Here is a 22,607-nt window from a genome sequence, read left to right as displayed (position 1 = left end):
ACAAACACACACACACACACACACACACACACACACACACACACACACACACACACACACACACACACACACACACACACTGTGGCCTCTAAGCGAAGCAGCTGTGAAGCTTCAGGTTGGTTCATGTTGCTGCTGTGATGTCACTGTGACATCATCATCATCACCAATATGATCTTAAGAAAGTTCTTAAGTGATTCCTCAATATTTTCTTCAGATTAAGAGCAGTCATTTCTTACAAATTTCTTATTTTTCCTACTTAAGAACTTCTTAAAATACGTCGCTGCATTGCTCGTGCCATTTTAAAGCAGAAGTAAGTGATATATTTGTGTTAATATAAGTCTTAAATAGTTATATCTTCCGACAGCAATCACTTACATAGAGTGTTTGGACTGAAACACGGGTCTGTCAGTCCCTCTGCTCTGCTCTGAGCCCAGGAGAAAACTTTCCTCGTATCCTACAGTTTTTATCCAATGAGGAGAGAGAACAGCATGCAGGGCTGTGTGTGCAGCCAAGGGACGCCGTGAATGTGGCGACGTAGGGACGAGGACTGTTATGGTGCGTTCAGGGCAACTCGTAACTCGTGTTTTTCCGACCTGTGAAGTGGTACCAGTTCGATCTGGTACGAGTTCACGGGTCAGAAGTTACGAGTGGCCGTTATAGTGACTTTCACCGGTAAAACAGGTCGGAAAAACATGAGTGGGTTGTCTGGAACGCTACAAAGTCGTAAGTTGTGACTTGAAGCTGTAATTTACGGTTTCAAAAGCCTGCCTGGAACGCAGCATTAGCCAAAACGACCGGATCGCTTACTTCTGCTTTAAGACAGGTCGAGGTCGTCTTAAGAAAAAAGTAAAGAACAAACTTGAGAACTTTGATTTCAAGAATACCATTTATTCTTACGTTTTTTCTTAAGAAGAAACTTATATACTTAAATACTTAAGAACTTTTTTGGAGAATATGACTTCTTCTCTTTTTTCTTCTTAACCCTCCTGTTGTCCTTATGGGTCAAATTGACCCAATCTGTCCCCTTCCTCCTTCCTTCCTTCTTTCCTCAATCCTTATTCCCTTCCTTCATTCCTTCCTTCCTTCCCTTTGTCCTTACTTTCTTCCTCTTTTGATCCAGTTGCCCTGATCTGTTCCCTCCCTTCTTTCCCTTCTTCCTTCCTTTTTCTTCCTTCCTTGAACAAATCTGTTCCTTCCCTCCATCTTTCTTTCCTTCCTTTTTCCCTCCCTCCCTTCCTTCTTTCCTTCCTTCCTTTCGTCCTTACTTCTTCCTTCCTTTTTGACCCAATCTGTTCCCTCCTTCCTTCTATCTTTGCTTCCTTTTTCCCTTCCTTCTTTCCTCCCATCTTTCCCTTTGTCCTTCCTTCCTTCCTTCCTTCCTTGACCCAGGAGGACAACAGGAGGTTGTTAAGAAGTTAAGAAAAAAAATACACTTCAGAAGATTTTTTTTCTTAAGAAGGTTTTTGTGAAATTCCAACCTGTTACTATGGATACAGAGATGAAAGAGTCTGTGAAGGGTTAATACACAGGAGGCAGAGATGCACTGACCCACTAAAAACACACACACACACACACACACACACACAGACACACAAACCTCACAACTTGTGTAACAGAGTTTCTTCTCGACTTCTGAGAAGAAACGAGAGACTGAGGAACATGAGTTTTTGTGTCTGAGTGTGTGTGTGTGTGTGTGTGTGTAGTAGATTCAGCATCACTGTGTTATTATCACTTGGACTCCCCCCTCCCTCCCCCCCTCTCCCTCCAGTGGAAAGTGCCGACTCATCAGAGCGCCGCGGCAACGCTCCGGCCACAACGCGGCCGTTAGTTAGTGGCTCCGCCCCCTCAGAGTGGCACATAGCTGTGGTTGTGTTGTTTCTCCTGACCGTGGCGGTGGTGGCGAGGTTCGGACTCAGCAGCCGAGAAAGGGGGGGGGGGGGGGGGGGGGGGGGGGGGGGGGGTTGGGGAGGTCGTGTCGGGGTCATCCGGAGCCAGAGTTAGTTATTTTCTCCAGTGTTTGTTTTGGTGTTGCTACACTCGTCCTCCTCCAGCCGTACAATTATTTTGTTCCTTCTCAAAAACCAACTCTGGTTTTTCACAAACTTGCAATTGACTGTCAGTGTCCAGAGGCCGCGAGGCCGCCGCGCAGAGATGATGATGTCAGCCTTCACTCTGGTTGCCTGGTAACTGTACACCCTCCCCCCACCACCACCACCTCCTCCAATCAGTCGCTCTATAGTCTGATGATAATTAGTAGTAAATCATATATGTGTCTCTCCTTTTCACTGGAAAAACTCAAGAATATTTGTCTCATTTCTAGTCTAAACTAATCTCTTTCCACTTAAAATGAGACTCATCACCTACAAATTAACTTGTTTTTAGATCATTTTCTCTTGTTTCAAACAAATTTTCACTTGAAATAAGTAGAAAAATCTGCAGCTGTGTCCTATCTCATGCAGCATCACAATGCCATCAGAAGGCAAAACTGTTGATTGAACACTGTCTTGTAGTTTTGCTCATAACTACAGACAGCCAAGTGTCTGTCAGTCGGGGGGAACGTACACGTCCTCGGACATGTCCGTGTAAAGCTAAATTTTTACTACCGCGCGACCGACTCAACATACCACAGCACGCACTAGTTCCACACAAACGTCGATAACTGACGGCCACACTTTGCTCGGACCGGTGATGAGAGCCCTCAATATAACAACCACTCTTTGTGCAGCACAAAAAAAGAAAAGAAAAGAGCAAGCCGAACATCAATCGGGCATAATGTGTTTCTGAACTCATTTTTCCGGCAGCAAGATCGACTGCACTGCAAAAACTCAAAATCTTTCCAAGAATATTTGTCTTATTTCTAGTCAAAATGTCTCATTTCTAGTCAAAACTTATCTCTTTCCACTTAAAATAAGACTCATCACCTAAAAATGAACTTGTTTTTAGATAATTTTCTCTTGTTTCAAACAAACTTGAAAACAATACTAATAAGTAGAAAAATCTGCCGGTGAAAGCAAGTTTTTTGTGCTTGTGATAAGAAAGAAAAACTTGCTCCACTATCAGATTTTTCTACTTATTTTAAGTGAAAATCTGCTTGAAAGAAGTAAAAAGTGTCTAAAAACAAGCTACTTTAAATGTGATGAGTCTTATTTTAAGTGGAAAGAGATTAGTTTTGACTAGAAATTACATTTTGACTAGAAATAAGACAAATATTCTTGGTAAGATTTTGAGTTTTTGCAGTGTAGGACAGTTTCCATGATCGACCAGTCGACCACTGCTGTAAACCCTCTGTAAACCCCCTGTGGCTAACCCTCTCTCTGTCTCTCTCTCCCCCTCTGTCTCTCTGTGTCTCTGTCTCTCTGTCTCTGTGCTGCAGGAGCGAGTGATGATGGGATGGATGTGAATATGTGCCGATGGGCAGGCATGCGAGCCCCTCTCTTCGGCCTGGTCCTGCTGCTGCTCCTCCAGCCTCCGCCCAGCTGCTGCAGCCTGAGCGCCGCCAGGCCGTCGCCACCGGCAGCCGTGCCCCAGGATGGTAATGGCCCTCGCTTCGGCTTCACGCAGGCCGTCTACCACGCCACGGTGTACGAGAACTCGGCGGCGCGCACCTACGCCAACAGTAAAGTTAAAATGGGCATCCACCTGGCGCAGCGCTCCTGGGAGATCCGCTACAGGATCACGTCCGGTGACGACGAGGGACTCTTCAAGGCCGAGGAGTTCGTGCTCGGGGATTTCTGCTTCTTACGCATCAGGACTAAGGGAGGTAACGCAGCCATCTTGAACCGGGAGATCCAGGATAACTATGTATTGACGGTGAAGGCCTCGGTGAAAGGGGATTCCCTCCTCGAGACCTGGACTAAAGTCAGCATCCAGGTCTTGGACATGAACGACTTGCGGCCTCTGTTCTCTCCCACCACTTACTCTGTGACCATAGCAGAGAGCACGCCTCTCAGGACTAGCATAGCACAAGTCACCGCCACCGACGCAGACATCGGCTCCAACGGGGAGTTTTACTATTTCTTCAAGGAGAAGATGGAGCTGTTTGCGGTGCACCCCACCAGCGGCGTGGTGTCGCTGAGCGGGAAGCTCAACGTGGACGAGCAGAACCGCTACGACTTAGAAATCCTGGCGGTCGACCGCGGGATGAAGCTCTATGGAAATAACGGGGTCAGCAGCACGGCCAAGCTGTTTGTGCATGTGGAGCGTGTGAACGAGCACGCCCCCGTCATGAGCGTGGTCGCCCACAGCCCCTCGTGGCTCGATAAAAACGCCGTGTACGCCATCGTCACCGTCGAGGACCTAGACGAGGGTCTGAACGGAGAGATCGACTCGGTGGTGATTGTGGGCGGAGATCCGTCGGAGCAGTTTCTGGTAGAAAGATCTGAGGAGGGTGAGTTTAGCATAAAGGCGTCGCAGGAGTCGGTGAACTGGGAAACTTTCCCCTACGGCTTTAACCTGACGCTGCAGGCCAAAGACCGGGGAACGCCACAGAAGTTCTCCGCTGTCAAGGTCGTCCACGTCACGGTGAGCGGCCGCCAGACCGGGGAGGCGAAGTTTGAGCAGGAGCTGTATGAAGTGAGTCTGAATGAGATCTCGCCCCCAGGGACGATCGTCGAGGCCGTTAAAATCACGCCAGAGCCCGACGACGCGGAGTACATCCTGGCGCCGTCCGCCGACTCTGCTTTTTTTCAAATGAACACGTTGACGGGCGTCATCTCCACGGCGCGCTGGTTCACCCAGGCGACTCAGGACGTCTTCGACCTGGAGGTGCTGGAGATCGACAGCGAGCTCAAGGTCAAAGTGCGCGTGAATATCGAGGACGCCAACGACAACACGCCGACGTTCGCCCAGGCCTCGTACGAGTCCTTCGTGAACGAGAGCGTCGCGGTGGGGTCCAGCGTGTTGGCGGTGTCGGCGGTGGACGAGGACAAAGGGGAGAACGGCTACATCACCTACAGCGTCTCCAGTCTGCAGCCGCTGCCCTTCAGGATCAACCAGTTCTCTGGCGTCATCAGCACCACCGCGGAGCTGGACTTCGAGTCCTCGCCGGAGAGCTTCGTGTTTGTCGTCCGAGCGTCCGACTGGGGGTCGCCCTACAGGCGCGAGAGCGAGGTCAACGTGACCGTCCACCTGGAGAACGTGAACGACAACCGGCCGCTGTTCGAGAAGGTGGCGTGCCAGGGGGCGATCTCCAGGGACTTCCCAGTGGACGAGGTCATCACCACCATGTCGGCAATCGACATCGACGAGCTGGAGCTGGTGAAATATAAAATCCTTTCTGGGAACGAATGGGGGTTCTTCGATCTCAACCCAGATTCAGGCGTCCTTGCACTGCGACATTCCCTCGCCACAGCCAATCCAAAGAACGGCCTCTTTAGTCTGAAAATAACCGCCACAGACGGCGAGAACTTTTCAGACCCCATGTTCGTTAACATCTCCATTGTTCACGGGAAGTCTCCGCCCAAAGGTTTCAACTGTAAAGAGACCAGAGTGGCCCAGAAGTTAGCGGAGAAGTTGCTCAAGAAGTCCAAAGCCAGCACCAAGCCCAAAATCGAGGAAGGTTTCATCGACCTTTTCTCAGTCAATCGACAGACGCCACAGTTCGACAAGGCGTTCCCCACGGACATCGCCGTGAGGGAGGACCTGAAGGTCGGCTCCAGCGTGTTCAAGGTGAACGCCTACGACGGCGACACCGGCTTTAACGGTCAGATCCTGTACGCCATTTCGGACGGAAACACTGACAGCTGCTTCACCATCGACATGGAGAGCGGCCTCATCAGCGTCTTCCTGCCCATGGACAGAGAAAAGAGAGACCGATACCTCCTCAACCTCACCATCTACGACCTCGGCCTGCCTCAGAAGACCACCTGGCGCTTGCTAACAGTCTACGTAGAAGACGCTAACGATAACGCCCCGCAGTTCCTACAGGAGGGAGGCTACAGAATCGTCATACCGGAGAACACCGCCATTGGTACGGACGTGATCCAGGTCGAGGCCACTGACAAGGACCTGGGAACCAACGGAGAGGTGGTTTACTCCGTCCTGACCAGCACCGCCCAGTTCAGCATCAACTCCACCACTGGGATTGTGTACGTCGCTGGCCAGCTGGACCGGGAGTTCATCTCGACCTTCAACCTGAAGATCGAGGCCCGGGACAGGGCGGAGAGAGGGAGCCAGAAGTTTTCAGTGGCCACGCTCAAAATCATCCTGGACGATGTCAACGACTGCCCTCCGCTCTTCATCCCCAGTGTGTACAAAGCCCGGGCTCTGGAGGATCTCCCTGTGGGAACGGTCGTGGCCTGGCTGGAAACCCAGGATCCAGATCTGGGATTGGGCGGTCAGGTTCGGTACTCTCTCGCCAACGACTACAACGGATGGTTTGACGTAGACCGGGCCAGCGGCGCGATCCGGCTGACCAAAGAGCTGGACTACGAGACCCAGCAGTTCTACAATCTCACCGTGAAGGCCAAAGACAAAGGGCGGCCGGTGTCGCTCCTCTCCGTCACGTTCGTGGAGGTGGAGGTGGTGGACGTGAACGAGAACCTCTACGCGCCGTACTTCTCCCACTTCGCCCTGACCGGATTGGTCAAAGAGAACGCCCGGATCGGGACCACGCTCCTGCAGGTCACCGCCAACGACGACGACTCCGGCAGAGACGGGGAAATCCAGTACTCCATTCGTGACGGGAGTGGACTGGGACGGTTCGCCATCGACGAGGACACGGGTGAGTTTCTGTCCTGTCATTTGTTCCATGCTTCTCATCAGTGTGCTGCTGTGACTCTTGCATTATCTGCTATAATCAAGGTAATTAGTAACAACTGACCTCACAGTGTCTTTGCAGTTCTGTGGTTAAAGGGATAGTTCAACATTTTGGCAAATTGCCACCATTACCATTGCCATCCCTATAATCATAGCAGTAGGTTCGTTACCTTTAATTGTCGGTGCAAGCTATTTTTAGAACGGCGGAGCAGAGCCGTGAGCTGTTCAGAGCTACGCTACGGAGGCTCATGGGATTTATTGGTTTCCCTCATCAAACTCATCAAATACACAATCCAACAACTCCACAACGCTCTGGTGGACAAGTTGTGAGCTGCACATTCACCACGCTATGAGATAATAACACAACGTTACCAGACAGAGTTGTTTTAGAGGGAAATTCATGCAAAACCACTGATGCGCATTGCGTTCAGGGACAGTTTTTCATCAAGCAGTATTTCCCTCTAAAACAACTCTGTCTGGTAAGGTTCTGTTATTATCTCATAGCGTGGTGAAAAAAAATAGCTTGCACCGACAATTAAAGGTAACGAACCTACTGCTATGATTATAGGGATTATGGCAATGGGCCAATTTGACAAAATGTTGAACTATCCCTTTAACAGACTTTAATTTTAAGGATTGATGAGTAATTAAAGTAAAAGAACATGAAAGTGAATATTTTCCTGCCCTGTTTGCTGAAAATGCTGTAGAGTGAGTGGGTGGGTAGCTGTGGTTTGAAGTGTAAAGAGCTTTGAGTGGTTGGAAATCTCAGCACAGTGCAACAACCATTAACCAGCTCTGTTTACTCTGAGGACAGGTATAAACAAACATTGGTCGATAAATATGACACAGTCTGCCGCACTAACTGCAGCTGCCCAATGCCAATCAGCGTTCACCTGCTGCTAATCACAGAGAAGCTGCTGCTAACTGCAGCTACAGAGACGAATATTAAACCATAACAACATTTATTAATAGGTAAATGAAACACAGACACACTAGGGATGTCACGATTATAGATCTTCTTGGTACGATTATTGTCAGAGAAATAATCACAGTATTACGATTATTATGCATCAATAAATTGAATTAAATTTCACAACACTATGAATGTGTAAAATCAAATATAGTCCAAATATAATGACATTACTAATCTCTTAATATAGGACCAGTTATTAATCCCCCGGGGGAAGTGTTTGAAATATTTAAGTCATTAATTGCCATCTATACCAAATGTTTAAGGTTATTTTAATCATTTTTTTCACAATACAAATGACACACTAACATTTAAATTCCTACTAATTCAGTGTTACATTAGATGAATGGACTGGTATCTGTGCATTTACCTTTACTTTGGCGCCACGTCTGCCGATACGGTTCCAACGTAATCTTTTTCAGAAAGTGACGGAATTTAGGAATCTTTACGATCGATTAATTGTGGCGTTTAATACCGCGATTAATTGTGAAAACAAGTAATGGTGACATCCCTAAGACACACACACCAGGACTGCTCTTCATCACTCTGTCACTTCTCTGTGGGAACAACAGAGTTTTGGGAGAAAAGAGAAAGAGGAGAATTCATGGTCCCAATTCTACTGCCATTAATCTGGAGCTGTAGCTCTGTGGAGGACACACACACACACACACACACACACACACACACACACACACACACACACACACACACACACACACACACACACACTTGACATTTGCAGTAAAGTCATGAGGTAAATCTGGCCTGATGAGAGACTCTGGAGACACAAAGACTCGTGTTGCAGAGTTCCCATCACAGGAAGAAGAAGAACAACAACACACACTTTTAGCCTGGTTGTGAAGCCATGTAACTGGAAGATACCCGGGGTATGTTGAACACGCTTTGTGGTTATCAACTCCCTAAGTCGACCCAGGGTTTCCCAGTCTAGGTATGACGTTGTTCACATGAAAGGGGGCGGAGTTTGCAGCACCTGACCAATCACAAACACAACCACGTGTGGCAGCAGCTGCAGCAGCAGAGCGATGAGCAGACAATCATTCATCAGAAAGTGCAGAGATTCTGGGTCTGACAGGTCATAGCGTGGTGAATGTGCAGGTCACAACTTGTCCACCAGAGTGTTGTGGAGTTGTTGGATTGTGTATTTGATGAGTTTGATGAGGGAAACCAAGAAATCCCATAATGAGCCTCCGTAGCGTAGCTCTGAGCAGCTCACGGCTCTGCTCCGCCGTTCTAAAAACAGCTTGCACCGACAATTAAAGGTAACGAACCTACTGCTATGACTATAGGGGTTATGGCAATGGTGGCAATTTGACAAAATGTTGAATTATCCCTTTAATGATATGTGTGTGTGTTCATCATAAGCAGCAGCACAGAGCATTAGTTGGACAGAGTTAACCCTGACGTTACCTCACTGCTCCGTAGCACTGGGCCCAATCTGTTCCCCTGCTCCATCCTTCCTTTCTCCCCTTCGTCCGTCCTTCCTTCCTTCCTTCCTTCCTTCCTTCCTTCCTTCCTTCCTTCCTTCCTTCCTTCCTTCCTCTTTTGATCCAATTGACCTGATCTGTTCCCTCCCTCCATCTTTCTTTCTTTCCTTTTTCCTTTCCTTCTTTCCCTTCTTCCATCCTTCTTCCATCCTTCTTCCATCCTTCTTCCTTCCTTCTTCCTCCCTTGAACAAATCAGTTCCCTCTTGCCATTTTTCTTCCCTTCCTTTTCCCCTTCCTTCTTTCCACAATCCGTATTCCCTTCCTTCCTTCCCTTTGTCCTTACTTTCTTCCTCTTTTGATCCAATTGACCTGATCTGTTTCCTCCCTTCTTTCCCTTATTCCTTCCTTTTTCTTCCTTCCTTGAACGAATCTGTTCCCTCCCTCCATCTTTCTTTCCTCCCTTTTTCTCTTCCTTCTTTCCACAATCCTTTTCCCTCCCTTCCTTTCTTCCTTCTTTCCCTTCGTCCTAACTTTTTCCTTCATTTTTGACCCAATTAACCCAATCTGTTCCCTCCCTCCTTCTATGTTAGCTTCCTTTTCCCCTTCGTCTTTCCTTCCTTCCTTGACCCAGGAGGACAACAGGAGGGTGAAGGAGCCTCGGGGTGTTGGGGAGCGATCCTGAATTATTGAATCTCTGGGTCTCGTTCTTGAATTAAAGGGATAGTTCACCCAAAATTCAGATTTCACTCATTATCTACTCCCCCTCATGTGGACTAAGGGCTGGGAGAAGTTTCAGAGTCCTCCGTGCCTTCTCTGAGTAACAGCGGGGCTCCGTGCAGCACTGCATGTCCATATGACAGTTGAGAACGGAGCTCACTTTTCTTCGTCCAAAAAGACACACCAAAAAACATCCAAATACCTCCATAGTGCTCGTCTGTAATGTCCCTCTTGTATTGAAGCCCCAACATGAGAAATTGTTCCGAAAAAAATTAAATAAGTCTATATTTTAAGCTTGTTTGTAGCGGAAGCTCCCAGTGTCTCGGTTCACTGCTCTGCCTGTGTCTTTTTGGACGAAGAAAAGTGGTATCCATTGACAACCATTATATGGACAAATACTGCTGCACGGAGCCCCCCTGTAACTCAGAGAAGGCATGGAGGACTCTGAAACTTCTCCCAGCCCTTAGTCCACATGAGGACATGAGAAATTTCAATTTTGGGTGAACTATCCCTTTAACCCAGATTTGACTTTATCTGGTTCCTAAAAATGAAGCTGTGATTGATCGGATGTTATTGATCAGTGATAGATCAGATGTTATTGATTGGAGTGGTTAGGACTCGACCTGGTTCCTGTTTGGTTTCAGAAACAGTCAAACACACTCATAATAAACATTTAACCAGGAAGTGGCTTCAAGTCTGTTTCTGCTGAGGCCAGAGTGTGGGTTGGCACACACACACAGGCACACACACACACACACACGCGCGCGCGCACAGCAGAATGTAGGCTAGATTTCCCGCACTGAGAAGAAAACAGTGGTAATGATAGCCTGTAGCTGCAGGGCCAGCCAACACACACAGACACACACACAGACACACACACACACACACACACACACACACACACACACACACACACACACACACACACACACACACACACACACACACACACACACACACACACAGTGTGTAGTGTAGTGTATAAGTTAAGAGCAGTTTTGGATCAGTGAAGATTAAACCTGAACACACAAACACACACACAGACACACACACACCTCATGACAACAGACACACACAGATTGGAGGTACATTGAGACTCTGTCCTCACTTCACCCACAGGACAAACACTCCTGTTCAATGTGAAAGAAGGATGTGTTCTCTCTCTACACACACACACACACACACACACACACACACACACACACACACACACACACACACACACACACACACACACACACACACACACACACACACACACACACATACAGACACACAGACAGACACACAGACACACAAACACAAACACACAGACACACACCAACACACACACTGTACTATTGTGTTCCTCCAGGTGTTGTGTTGTGTAGAAGTGAACTTGAGACGCTGTTTTTGTTCTGCTGAGGACATAGAGCTGTATGTGTGTGTGTGTGTGTGTGTGTGTGTGTCCCAGTTAGTGGTTGCGTAATGAAATAAACTTGATGAGCCTTTTGTTCTGTCTGGACATGTAAACTCGTTATGTGTAAGATCTAATGAAGCTTGAGTTCAGAGGAGAACACAACAACTACACAACAACAGCTACACAACTACAACTACACAACAACAACAATACGCCAACTTCAACAGTTCACAACTTGTTAAAGCATAGAGTTTCATCTTTACATCTGGACTCATGTAAACGTGATGCACCAACCATCTTCTCCAGGCGGTCGTCATGGAAACAGGATGCTCTGCCAAAAAAAAACATTAGTCGACCAAAATCTCATTGGTCGATTGGTCGCAAGGAAACAAACAAACAAACATTTGGAGCCGTGTCTTGTCAAAATTAAGTCAAAATCAATATGACTGAACTGTATATGAAAGGCTATAGGGCTTTTAATTTGAAGGGCCAGATACAGGAAGTCGTGACACGCACTCTCTGTCAGTTTTCTTTACACGGCAGGTCTCAGTTTAGCGCTAGCCTGGCTATCACCTCTTCATTGTTTCGTATTTGAGGCGTGGTTTATGAAAGCCCAGAGCTGTTTATTGGGCGCTACAAATGTCTATCAAATGCGTCTGTACGTAGCTTATAGCCAATCGTATCAATCATAACAATGGAAATAAGCCTTTGGGCTTTATTGTGTTTTTAATCCTTTTGTCTAATGTTGTTCAATAAAGTTTTCAATCAATCAATCAATTTCAAAAGACAATGGATAGAATAAATAAATACAGCAAGAATCTCATTCAAATAAGTAGAAAATGAAGAGGGCAGCCATCAACTTCCTGTTTCACTCCTCCTTGTTGTGATGTCACAGTGAAGCTGCCCGCTGATTGGTTGAGCTGCTGCAGTGACATCACCTCCCTCTCTCTCTCTCTCTCCCGCTGCACCAGGGGTGATCTACACCACCGACGCGCTGGACCGGGAGACGAAGGCGTCCTATTGGCTGACGGTGTACGCCAGCGACCACGGCGTGGTTCCCCAGTTCGCCTCCATCGAGGTGTTCGTCCAGGTGGAGGACGTCAACGACAACGCGCCGCTGACCTCCGAGCCGCTGTACCGGCCGTCCGTCCCCGAGAACTCGCCGCGCGACACCGTGGTGGTCCAGATCCAGGCCCAGGACCCGGACGCCACGCCGCCGCCGCAGACCGCCGGCGCCGCAGACCGCCTCAGCTACCGCATCGTCAGCGGAAACCCCCAGAACTTCTTCAGCATCAACCCCCGCACAGGTCAGTGCAGCGGGGGACAGTAACAGTACATTTACTGGAGTACTGTACTTAAAGGTGTACAGAAATGGCCGTTTGTCCTGTTTGTCGCGCCGAGTTGTCACGAGCTGCAACACGAGTTTACCCGAGTGAGGAAAACGAATTTGATTGGTCGTTATCGAGCGGGCGGGATATTCAAAGCTTGGGGCGAGCCCGAGCTCCGTGTGTGTGTGCGTGTCTCAGACGTTTGAATGACGGATCCAATATCAGTGGCTGGTGAATAGTGTACAGGCTGACGTATAATCCGTGCGCCTGCATTATCCAATGCAAAAAAAAAAATACACACTTTCATCCCGGATTTACTCAAAAATAGAATTTTGCACAAAGTTTGGCCTACAACGTCTGAAAGATGAGTTATCACATTAATTTTATGACCCAAAGTGGGCTCAAATTCAATTTTCTTTTCTGTACACCTTTAAGTACATATCCAGAGGATTTGTACTTTACTTGAGTATCAGATTTCTTTGGTACTTATTACTCTACTTGAATACATTTCCAAGACAAATATTTAAAAATTACTTTTACTCAAGTTAATTTGTAGGAAGGCTGAAGTGAGCTACTTTTACTTGTAACGGAGTAAATTTTGACCAGTAGTATTTGTACTCTTACTCAAGTACTGGGGTCGAGTACTCTGTCCATCTCTGTGTGTGTGTGTGTGTGTGTGTGTGTGTGTGTGTGTGTGTGTGTGTGTGTGTGTGTGTGCGTGCGTGCGCGCCGCTAGTGTGTGTCCTCCTCCAACATGTTGCCGAGCAACAGCCGTCAGCTGATGATGAGCAGAGTGTGTGTGTGTGTGTGTGTGTGTGTGTGTGTGTGTGTGTGTGTCAGAGAGTGTGTGAAGTTTCAGCTCTGGAGCAGGTTTAGCCTGCAGCATGGGTTGCCATGGTGATCTACACCAGTTGCCATGGTGATCTGCCATGGTTGCCATGGTGATGTACCCCAGTTAAATGTGAGCCAGCTTTGTGAAATGAAAAAAAAAAAAAAAGAATCTGAGCTCAACAAATCTGGATGAACTCCTGGACCAGTAGAGACCAATACAGACCAGTACAGACCAGTATAGACCAGTAGACATACATTGCCTTGCCCTTGCCTTGTCTTAGAGACCGGACCAGACCAGTACAGACCAGTAGAGTCCAGTATAGACCAGTACAGACTACTTCAGACCACCTCAGACCAATATAGACCAGTATAGACCAGTATAGACCACTACTACAGACCAGTACAGACCAGTACATACCAGTACAGACCAGACAGTACAGACAGTACAGACTGGGACAGACCAGTATCTCAAGGAAATTTTTTTAATCGAATGCAACTGGACTTGGTTATTTGTCTAGGACAGGGGTCGGCAACCTTTAGCATTAAAAGAGCCGTTTGGGCCCTTTCCCACCATATCGAAACACACTCGGACCGACTAGGACCTTAACTGACCATAACTCAAATGACCATAATAACCTGGACAAATGAGAATATTCACAGGCTTACAGAACAGTACAGACCAGTACAGACCAGAAACAAAACAGAAATTCAGCAAAAGTACACAGAATAAAAAACAGTAGGAATAGCATATTACTGTAACGCTCCTGAACAGACTCGTCTTCAACTGTCTTTAAAGCTATCGACCACCAGGCAGTTCTCAGTTCTACAGCAGAGTGTTCCACCTTTTAGAAAGCTCTGTCACCTCTGGTTTTAATGTTGTATAAGGGACAGAGAGACGTTGGAGCTCAGCTGACTGAAGAAAGAGCTATGAATGAATGAACGGAACAATGTTACGATGAGAGAGAGAAAACTAAAGGAATGAATTAGTGGCGCCACATGTTGGTCTGTGTCGGGGAAACACTGTTTAATTTATTCAGACATTGTGAAGCATCAATCAGAGGCTTTATTCCGTAGTAGTGCTGTGACATCAGTGTGTGTGTGTGTGACAGAAATATATAATTGGCTGCTGCTATATTTGTCTTTCCTTTATTCTAGAGGACACACAAACACACACACACACACACACACACACACATATTGGCCTCCTCTTGTTTCTCTGTCGTTGTGTTTCACGTCTGTGTCACACTGGTTTATGTAACGTGTGTTCTGGCGGCGAGCGGCGAGCTGCTGCAGCGAGTCGTCGTTCACACGTTTCTCTGTGGTGATGAATATTTGATGTTTCTATGAAACACTGATCCTTCATCAGCTTCTTCTGCTCTGGTTTACACACACACACACACACACACACACACACACACACACACACACACACACACACACACACACACACACACACAAACACACACACACACACACACACACACACACACACACACACACACACACACACACACACACACACACACACACACACTCAGAGCTGAGGCTGAGATGCTGTCACGTTAGCACACAACAGCATCATCATTATCATCATCCTCATCCATTAAAGGCCTAGTTAACAATCTGTGTTTAGTGGGAACCAATCAGCTTCCAGTTCTAAAGAGAGAAGGACAAGACGGAAGTAACTCCCCCCAAGATCCTGGTCCTGGTCCTGGTCCTGGTCCTTGTAAATGAATGTGGCTGTATTCGAAACCGCATACTATACTGCTAGTACGTACTGATTTGGCCAAAATGCAGTATGCAGTATGCAAACAAAAGCAAAATCTGCAGTATGCGAAAAATTCCCAGATGTCGTACTGATTCAGGAAATATCTCCAGTATCTGACCAGTCTACATTGTGTACTGTATCCCAAAATGCAATGCTCCCCTGACGGCTAACCGTAACCAAAGACGGTTTAGAGTAGTGAAATATCTTTGCCGTGTACCGTAACTATGTTATATAGTTTAATAAAATAAACCTTAATGCAGACTGATCGGTTCATTGTAAAACATGTATTTATTAATGTAAATGTGGTGGTTTGTGTCCGTAGGCTCCAGAGCCCCGAGTCAGCGCTGCTCTTCTGTCCAATACACACAGGAAGCTTCACTTTACATTCAAACTAACTAATGCTACTGATACAGGTGTTAGATTTCATCAATGAGACCAACATTTATCTCCTAAAAATAATATAACCAGCCGGTGGTAAACCTCTAAAAACCTGCGGGTAAGTTAATTAGCGATCATTTTCTCCCCCGGGATGACGACGGAGGTTGGCCGGCCGAGCAGCTCTCCAGAGCGGCTGCCGCCTCTGTGATGTTGCGGTCGTTGCTTCACTTCTCTGAAACATCGGAGCAAACTTCTAAACAGCCGTCGTTTGGATAAACTGGCCGTATATTTGGGATCCAAACAGTTACTTTATCGCATGAAAAAATATTAAAACTCAATAAAGTTACATAATAACAGCGCTAGAGCGGGAAATAAAACAGCTTTTCACCTGTTTTACAGCTACTGCTACCGGTTGTTGCGAAATGCATTCTGGGAAACTTGTATACTGCATTCTGCGGTGTGAACGGTGTCGGTCTGCTGAATCCCACATTCAGTATGCAGTATACAGTACATACTAACGCAGTATGTAGTAGACAGTATGGTAGTATGCGCTTTCAGCTGTGTCTAATGATCTGTATGAGACGTTCTGGTCACATGACCAACAGCTGATGAGAGGGGCGTGGCCTGGCGGCAGGTCAACACACATTCAGTTCATGTTAAGGATTTGGACAATTCACAGGAAGTGGTCAAATCAAAGCCAGGGTTTTATTTTGAAACTCCGGTGTTGTGCTGTACTGTGATGTAGATGATCATGATTATGTCCTGTCCTGACATTTTGAGGACCGTTCCAATGCATTTCCTATGGGACAAAAAATCTGAAAAAGTTTAATATTTGAAAAAAGGTGTAAATAGTATTTAAAAAATGAATGTCCAGAAGAAGCTGCACAATTTGATGTTTTAATTGTTGAAGTAGCAGAAAGTATACAGGACTAGTTGGACTGCAAAATACGCCGGAAGATGTGAGAATTACTAGAAAGAGCATTTCCATAAGGAAAATGCGTGTGAATGCTGAAAGCCATAGCTGAAGCCATGCTGAATTAGATAGATAGATAGATAGATAGATAGATAGATAGATAGATAGATAGATAGATAGATAGATAGATAGATAGATAGATAGATAGATAGATAGATAGATAGATAGATAGAAAGAAAGCCATAGCTGAAGCCATGCTGAATTAGATAGATAGATAGATAGATAGATAGATAGATAGATAGATAGATAGATAGATAGATAGATAGATAGATAGATAGATAGATAGATAGATAGATAGATAGATAGATAGATAGATAGATAGATAGATAGATAGCCATAGCTGAAGCCATGCTGAATTAGATAGATAGATAGATAGATAGATAGATAGATAGATAGATGGATGGATGGATGGATGGATGGATGGATGGATGGATGGATGGATGGATGGATGGATGGATGGATGGATGGATGGATGGATGGATGGATGGATGGATGGATGGATGGATGGATGGATGGATAGATAGATAGATAGATAGATAGATAGATAGATAGATAGATAGATAGATAGATAGATAGATAGATAGATAGATAGATAGATAGATAGATAGATAGATAGATAGATAGATAGATGAAGCCATGCTGAATTAGCAGAAGGAATTGACAAAGAGAGGATGTAGATGACGATTTAGACGATAAAGTAGATGATGTGGACATAGTGGCACCTGATTGGTCCAGGAGGATGTAACAGATGACTACGTTGTTCCTTCAGTCCAGCTGGTGGTCATGTGATGTGTGTGTGTGTGTGTGTGTGTACAGGTGTGTTATCCTGTGTCTAATCTCACAGCTGTTATTAATCATAATTAATTACTCTCTCTGGGCCGTCGTCGTGGTCGTTGAGCTGCAGCAGAAATAATCCTGTTCCTCATGGTTCCTGCCTCATTCACAAGGACTGTGTGTGTGTGTGTGTGTGTGTGTGTGTGTGTGTGTGTGTGTGTGTGTGTGTGTGTGTGTGTGTGTGTGTGTGTGTGTGTGTGTGTGTGTGTGTGCGTGCGTGGATTACAGTGTGTAGGGAGGACAGCTCTCTCTGTTAAGCAGGTTTTCACATCCTGAATAAGTGACGAACATAATCCTCCGTTTCTTATAACAACTCATTTTATAATCCCACACCTCCCTCTCCTCCTCCCTCTTCCTCCCCCTCTCTCCTCCTCCTCTCCTCCTTCCTCCCTCCTTCTCCTCCTTCTCTCCTCCTCCTCTCCTCCTCTTTCCTCTTCCTGTCTGATATGAATTGAATAAACCAGGTCTGGTGCTGCAGGTGACTCACAGCTGGATCAACAGCTGGCTCTCTCTCCCTCTCTCTCTCTCTCTCTTTCTTTCTGTAATTAGAGCGACTCCGTCTTCATCGCTGACATCCTCAACTAATCACCGTGTCAGTGTGTGTGTTTGGATTAGAGGCACCATGCATGCAGAGTGTATGTGTGTGTGTTGACTCTCTGGTCTAACTGTTTTTTATTTTATTTTTTTATTTTTATCAGGGAGAAACATAGAAAGTCATTTCAGCACCATTACACTCATACAGAGCTAAACAAAAACATGTATTTGGACAATTGTGTTAAAGCAGAAGTAAGCGGAATGTTTGTGTTAATATAAGTCTTAAATAGTTGTATCTTCCGACAGCAATCACTTCTATAGAGTGTTTGGTCTGAAACACGGGTCTGTCAGTCACTCTGCTCTGCTGTAAGCCGAGGAGAAAACTTTCCTTGTATCCTACAACCTTTATCCAATGAGGAGAGAGAACGACTGCTGACAGGAAGTTAGCAAAACGGCCGGATCGCTTACTTCTGCTTTAACATATTCTCCAAGCTATTACAATGGTTTAAATAAGAACATTTGAACAAAAGAAGTCACATTTACTAATTTTTCCATCCAGATTAATAGACTGGTACTTCAAGCCATGTAGTAGAGGTACTTAAAGCAGTTCAGGTCTCCATGATCTTATATATCTGATCCACTTGGACCACCAACTCTTAAATTTCTCCGAATGCAGTTTTAGAGCGAATTTCAGTCTCTCCATGATGTAGATTTGGTGAACAGTCCCTTGCCAGTCTTCCAGTGTCGGTGCATTGGGTTGGAGCCATTTCCTGGTTATAGCTTTCTTTGCTCCAATCAATAATATCTTCATTAGATATTTGTCTGCTATTGATTGGATATGTAATGCCATGGTACAAAAATACATTGAGCTGAAACATAAACTCCAGACAATCCAGACTGTCATGGCAGAACGATGTCTAACTGGTTTCTCTCTGTCTCAGGTCTCATCACCACCACGTCCAGGAAACTGGACCGGGAGCAACAAACAGAGCACGTTCTGGAGGTGAGGGCTGTGTGTGTGTGTGTGTGTGTGTGTGTGTGTGTGTGTGTGTGTGTGTGTGTGTGTGTGTGTGTGTGTGCGTGTGTGCGTGTGTGCGTGTGCGCGTGCGCGTGTGTGTGTGTGTAATTCTTCATAGTGATGACATCATAAATCGCCGGTGGTTCCCACAACAGAGGTTCCACCAGGTGCAGAGTCGCACTGACACAGTTTGGTCCAGGTCCAGCTAGTTAAGGGATAGTTCAACATTTAGTCAAATTGGCCCATCACCATAATCCCTATAGTCATAGCAGTAGGTTCGTTACCTTTAATTGTTGGTGCAAGCTATTTTTAGAACGGCGGAGCAGAGTCGTGAGCTGCTCAGAGCTACGCTACGGAGGCTCATGGGATTTCTTGGTTTCCCTCATCAAACTCATCAAATACACAATCCAACAACTCCACAACGCTCTGGTGGACAAGTTGTGAGCTGCACATTCACCACGCTATGAGATAATAACACAACGTTACCAGACAGAGTTGTTTTAGAGGGAAATTCATGCAAAACCACTGATGCACGTTGCGTTCAGGGACAGTTTTTCATCAAACAGTCTCTGTATTTACCTCAGAAACAACTCTGTCTGGTAACGTTGTGTTATTATCTCATAGCGTGGTGAATGTGCAGGTCACAACTTGTCCACCAGAGCGTTGTGGAGTTGTTGGATTGTGTATTTGATGAGTTTGATGAGGGAAACCAAGAAATCCCATAATGAGCCTCCGTAGCGTAGCTCTGAGCAGCTCACGGCTCTGCTCCACCGTTCTAAAAACAGCACCGACAATTAAAGGTAACAAAACTACTGCTATGACTATAGGGATTATGGCAATGGGCCAATCTGACAAAATGTTGAACTATCCCTTTAAGGTTAAGGTCCAGTCACAGCAGAACCAAAGAAGGTCGTCTTGGTTTTATCTAGGTTTTCTCTTGATTCATCTAGTTGTGTCTGTGTGTGTGTGTGTGTGTGTGTGTGTGTGTGTGTGTGTGTGTGTGTGTGTGTGTGTGTGTGTGTGTGTGTGTGTGTGTGTGTGTGTGTGTGTGTGTGTGTGTGTGTGTGTGTGTGTAGGTGCTGGTGTCAGATGGCGGTCCAAACCCCCGTCAGACCACGGTGTGGGTGATGGTCCAGGTCCTGGATGAGAACGACAACCGGCCGACGTTCCCGGAGAAGGTGTACCAGGTGAAGCTTCCGGAGCGGGAGCGCCGGAAGAAGAGCGAGCCCATCTACCGCGTCTTCGCCTACGACCGCGACGACGGGCCCAACGCCGACCTGTCCTACAGCATCGTCGACGGCAACGAGGACGGGAAGTTCTTCATCGACCCCAAGACGGCGGTGGTGTCGTCACGCAAGGCGTTCGCGGCGGGAAGCTACGACATCTTGACTGTGAGGCTCCGCAACTACGGCTGCAACTAACAACTGTTTTCATTATCGATTCATCTGCTGATTATTTAAACGATTAATCGATCAATTGTTTGGCCAATAACATGTTGATAAATGTTGATAAATGTCAATCAGTGTTTCCCAAACCACAAGATGACGTCCTCAAATGTCAGATATTCAGAAACCAGAAATATAGCAATGTAACCTACTGTTTTACAGATAAATAATTACAGAAAAAGAAGAAAAGAAGTGCTCTTGTAAGGCAGTTGAAATGTCAAAATAATTAAATGGACCATTCCGCTTTGCGTCGGACAGTTCACGCCTCCGCGTCGTCCATTAATTTCTGATAATGGACACCTCGTCGGGCATTATCCCTTACGTATCTTCTGTCTGTTGAGTTGTGTTGTGTTTGTGTTTGCGTTTTTTTTAGCCCTCTCTACTTTCTTTCTTAACTTGGCTGCATGTAACAACTAAATTTCCCCGTTGTGGGATGAATAAAGTACATCTAATCTAATCTAATGTAAAACCTCTGACCCCCCCCCCCCTCCACAGGTCAAAGCCACAGACAACGGGCGGCCTCAGAAGTCGTCGTCGGCGCGGCTCCACATCGAGTGGACCCGGCGGCCGCCGCCCTCGGCGCTGCCGCTGCTGTTCGACGAGCCCTTCTACAACTTCACCGTCATGGAGAACGACAAGGTGGCGGAGATCGTGGGCGTGGTGTCGCTGCAGAGCTCCGCCCCCCTGTGGTTCGACATCACAGGTAACGGCGTGTGCGTGTGTTGCATGGTGTGTGTCGGTGTGTGTGTCAGTGTGTGTGTGTGTGTGTGTGTTGTGGACATGAGGTGCAGCTCAGGTTCTGTGGCCTCGCTGCATGATCCGTGCTGCTCCGCCCATCCCAGTCACCATGGCGACAGCTTCTCCAGCTGCAGGTCTGTATGTAGAGTGGCGGCGAGGGGGGCGGCCAACTTCAAAGTGATACGCCAACATTCTTTTTCATGTCTTGCCTCACTCCCGAGTCCATGACCAGCAGATAGACACCATCCTTTCGACTGTGCGTGTAGTAACAAGGGAGATAGAGCCGTATCGCCGTAATTAGCTTAGCTAGGGTTAGGGTTAGCTGGAAGTGTATAGGTAGTGTTAGCCTGCCTCCGCCCGTAATTGACCCTTCGCCAACTCCTCCCACAAGCGGCTATTGTCCAATCCTACGTTAGCAACCGTAACTATAGGCCTGGCAAGCTTTCCGCAGTGAGTCATTACGTTTGCTTTTGTGGACACATTTTGAGACTAGGACAAAAAACATTTGTTTGTAGAGAAGGATGTTGTTGTTGCTGCTGCTACTACGGTGGTGGCGGCGGCGTCAGCAGCAATATAGAGATGTTCAGATACGAGCTGACTTTTTTTTCGACTTGAGCAAGTGTAAATATGGGGATAACCATATGTTCACCTCCGACATGACAGCTGTACTTTTAGGGCTTTTACCTGGGCTTTTAGGCGAGGGATCCTCCAGGCAGGGACTGCTTTCACTGACTGATACAGCGGTGGGAGAAAACAAAACAGCAGCGAAAGCTGTATGTGGTTCACAATCGCCCAAAAACTTGCAGTTTGACAACCAGTGAGATGACCTAAGTCTTGGTGGGTTGATAGACGGTAAAATGACCAGCCCTTACTGCTGCTCTGTACATTGTCCAGTCGTGTCGTTGAACAGATGTTTTATCCTCCTGCGCGAGTCACGTCACTGAAAACTCTGAATGATCTTTGTGACTTCTTCTCTCTATTATCTCAGAACAGTTTAATCCAGAAATTTGCTGATATTTCCTTTGAAATCGATACCAAATACTGCCAGGAGCATGGCTGGGAGTGAAAGCTTGCCCGGCGTAGCAACAGTAACCAAGGGGGCGGGGCTTACGCGAAGGGTCAATTAGCTTAGTTCAAACACTGGAAGTGTATAGGTAGTGTTAGCCTGCCTCCACCTAAAGTCATCAGAGAAACTCTTCAGCAACTCTAAACAGAAACCGGCGGGCCGATCTTCGTCTCAGAGCTGACAAAACTCTCCGGTAATGCCTACCACACACATAAAGATAATCGGGCTGATTTTGCCCCGATTTTCCCCCTTCCGACCACGGACAGACATCGCCCGATTATCTTAAGCTCTTAAGATTATTTTATAAGATTCTCTTGTAGTGTGTGGTGTGTTAAGTGTCAAAATTCTCCCGACAATCGGCTCAGAAAACGTTTGGCGCCGATAATCGTAAGTATTAAACATGTTC

The 22,607-nt window shown here is 46.5% G+C and overlaps 2 protein-coding genes across 3 annotated transcripts in view; both read left to right on the top strand.

The window, feature by feature from the left end:
* LOC310995737 (protein NLRC3-like) overlaps positions 1–22,607 on the top strand; it is a gene marked incomplete at its 3' end in the record, with an annotated part of 491,970 nt that overhangs the window by 263,918 nt on the left and 205,445 nt on the right. The gene's annotated exons all lie outside the window — the stretch shown is intronic.
* fat3a (FAT atypical cadherin 3a) overlaps positions 3,391–22,607 on the top strand; it is a gene marked incomplete at both ends in the record, with an annotated part of 87,065 nt that continues 67,848 nt past the window's right edge. For both annotated transcript variants that reach the window (XM_083985308.1, XM_083985307.1), the window contains 5 exons: positions 3,391–6,721; positions 12,260–12,595; positions 18,876–18,937; positions 20,029–20,343; positions 20,893–21,100. In XM_083985308.1, the coding sequence (XP_083841434.1) occupies positions 3,391–6,721; positions 12,260–12,595; positions 18,876–18,937; positions 20,029–20,343; positions 20,893–21,100 (4,252 nt within the window). The remainder of the gene's footprint in view (positions 6,722–12,259; positions 12,596–18,875; positions 18,938–20,028; positions 20,344–20,892; positions 21,101–22,607) is intronic.

The sequence above is a fragment of the Trachurus trachurus genome (assembly GCF_905171665.1).
Source record: "Trachurus trachurus genome assembly, chromosome: 13".
NCBI lineage: Eukaryota > Metazoa > Chordata > Actinopteri > Carangiformes > Carangidae > Trachurus > Trachurus trachurus.
Note: the sequence above shows the minus strand (reverse complement) of the source record. Positions and strands in the feature narration are given on the sequence as shown.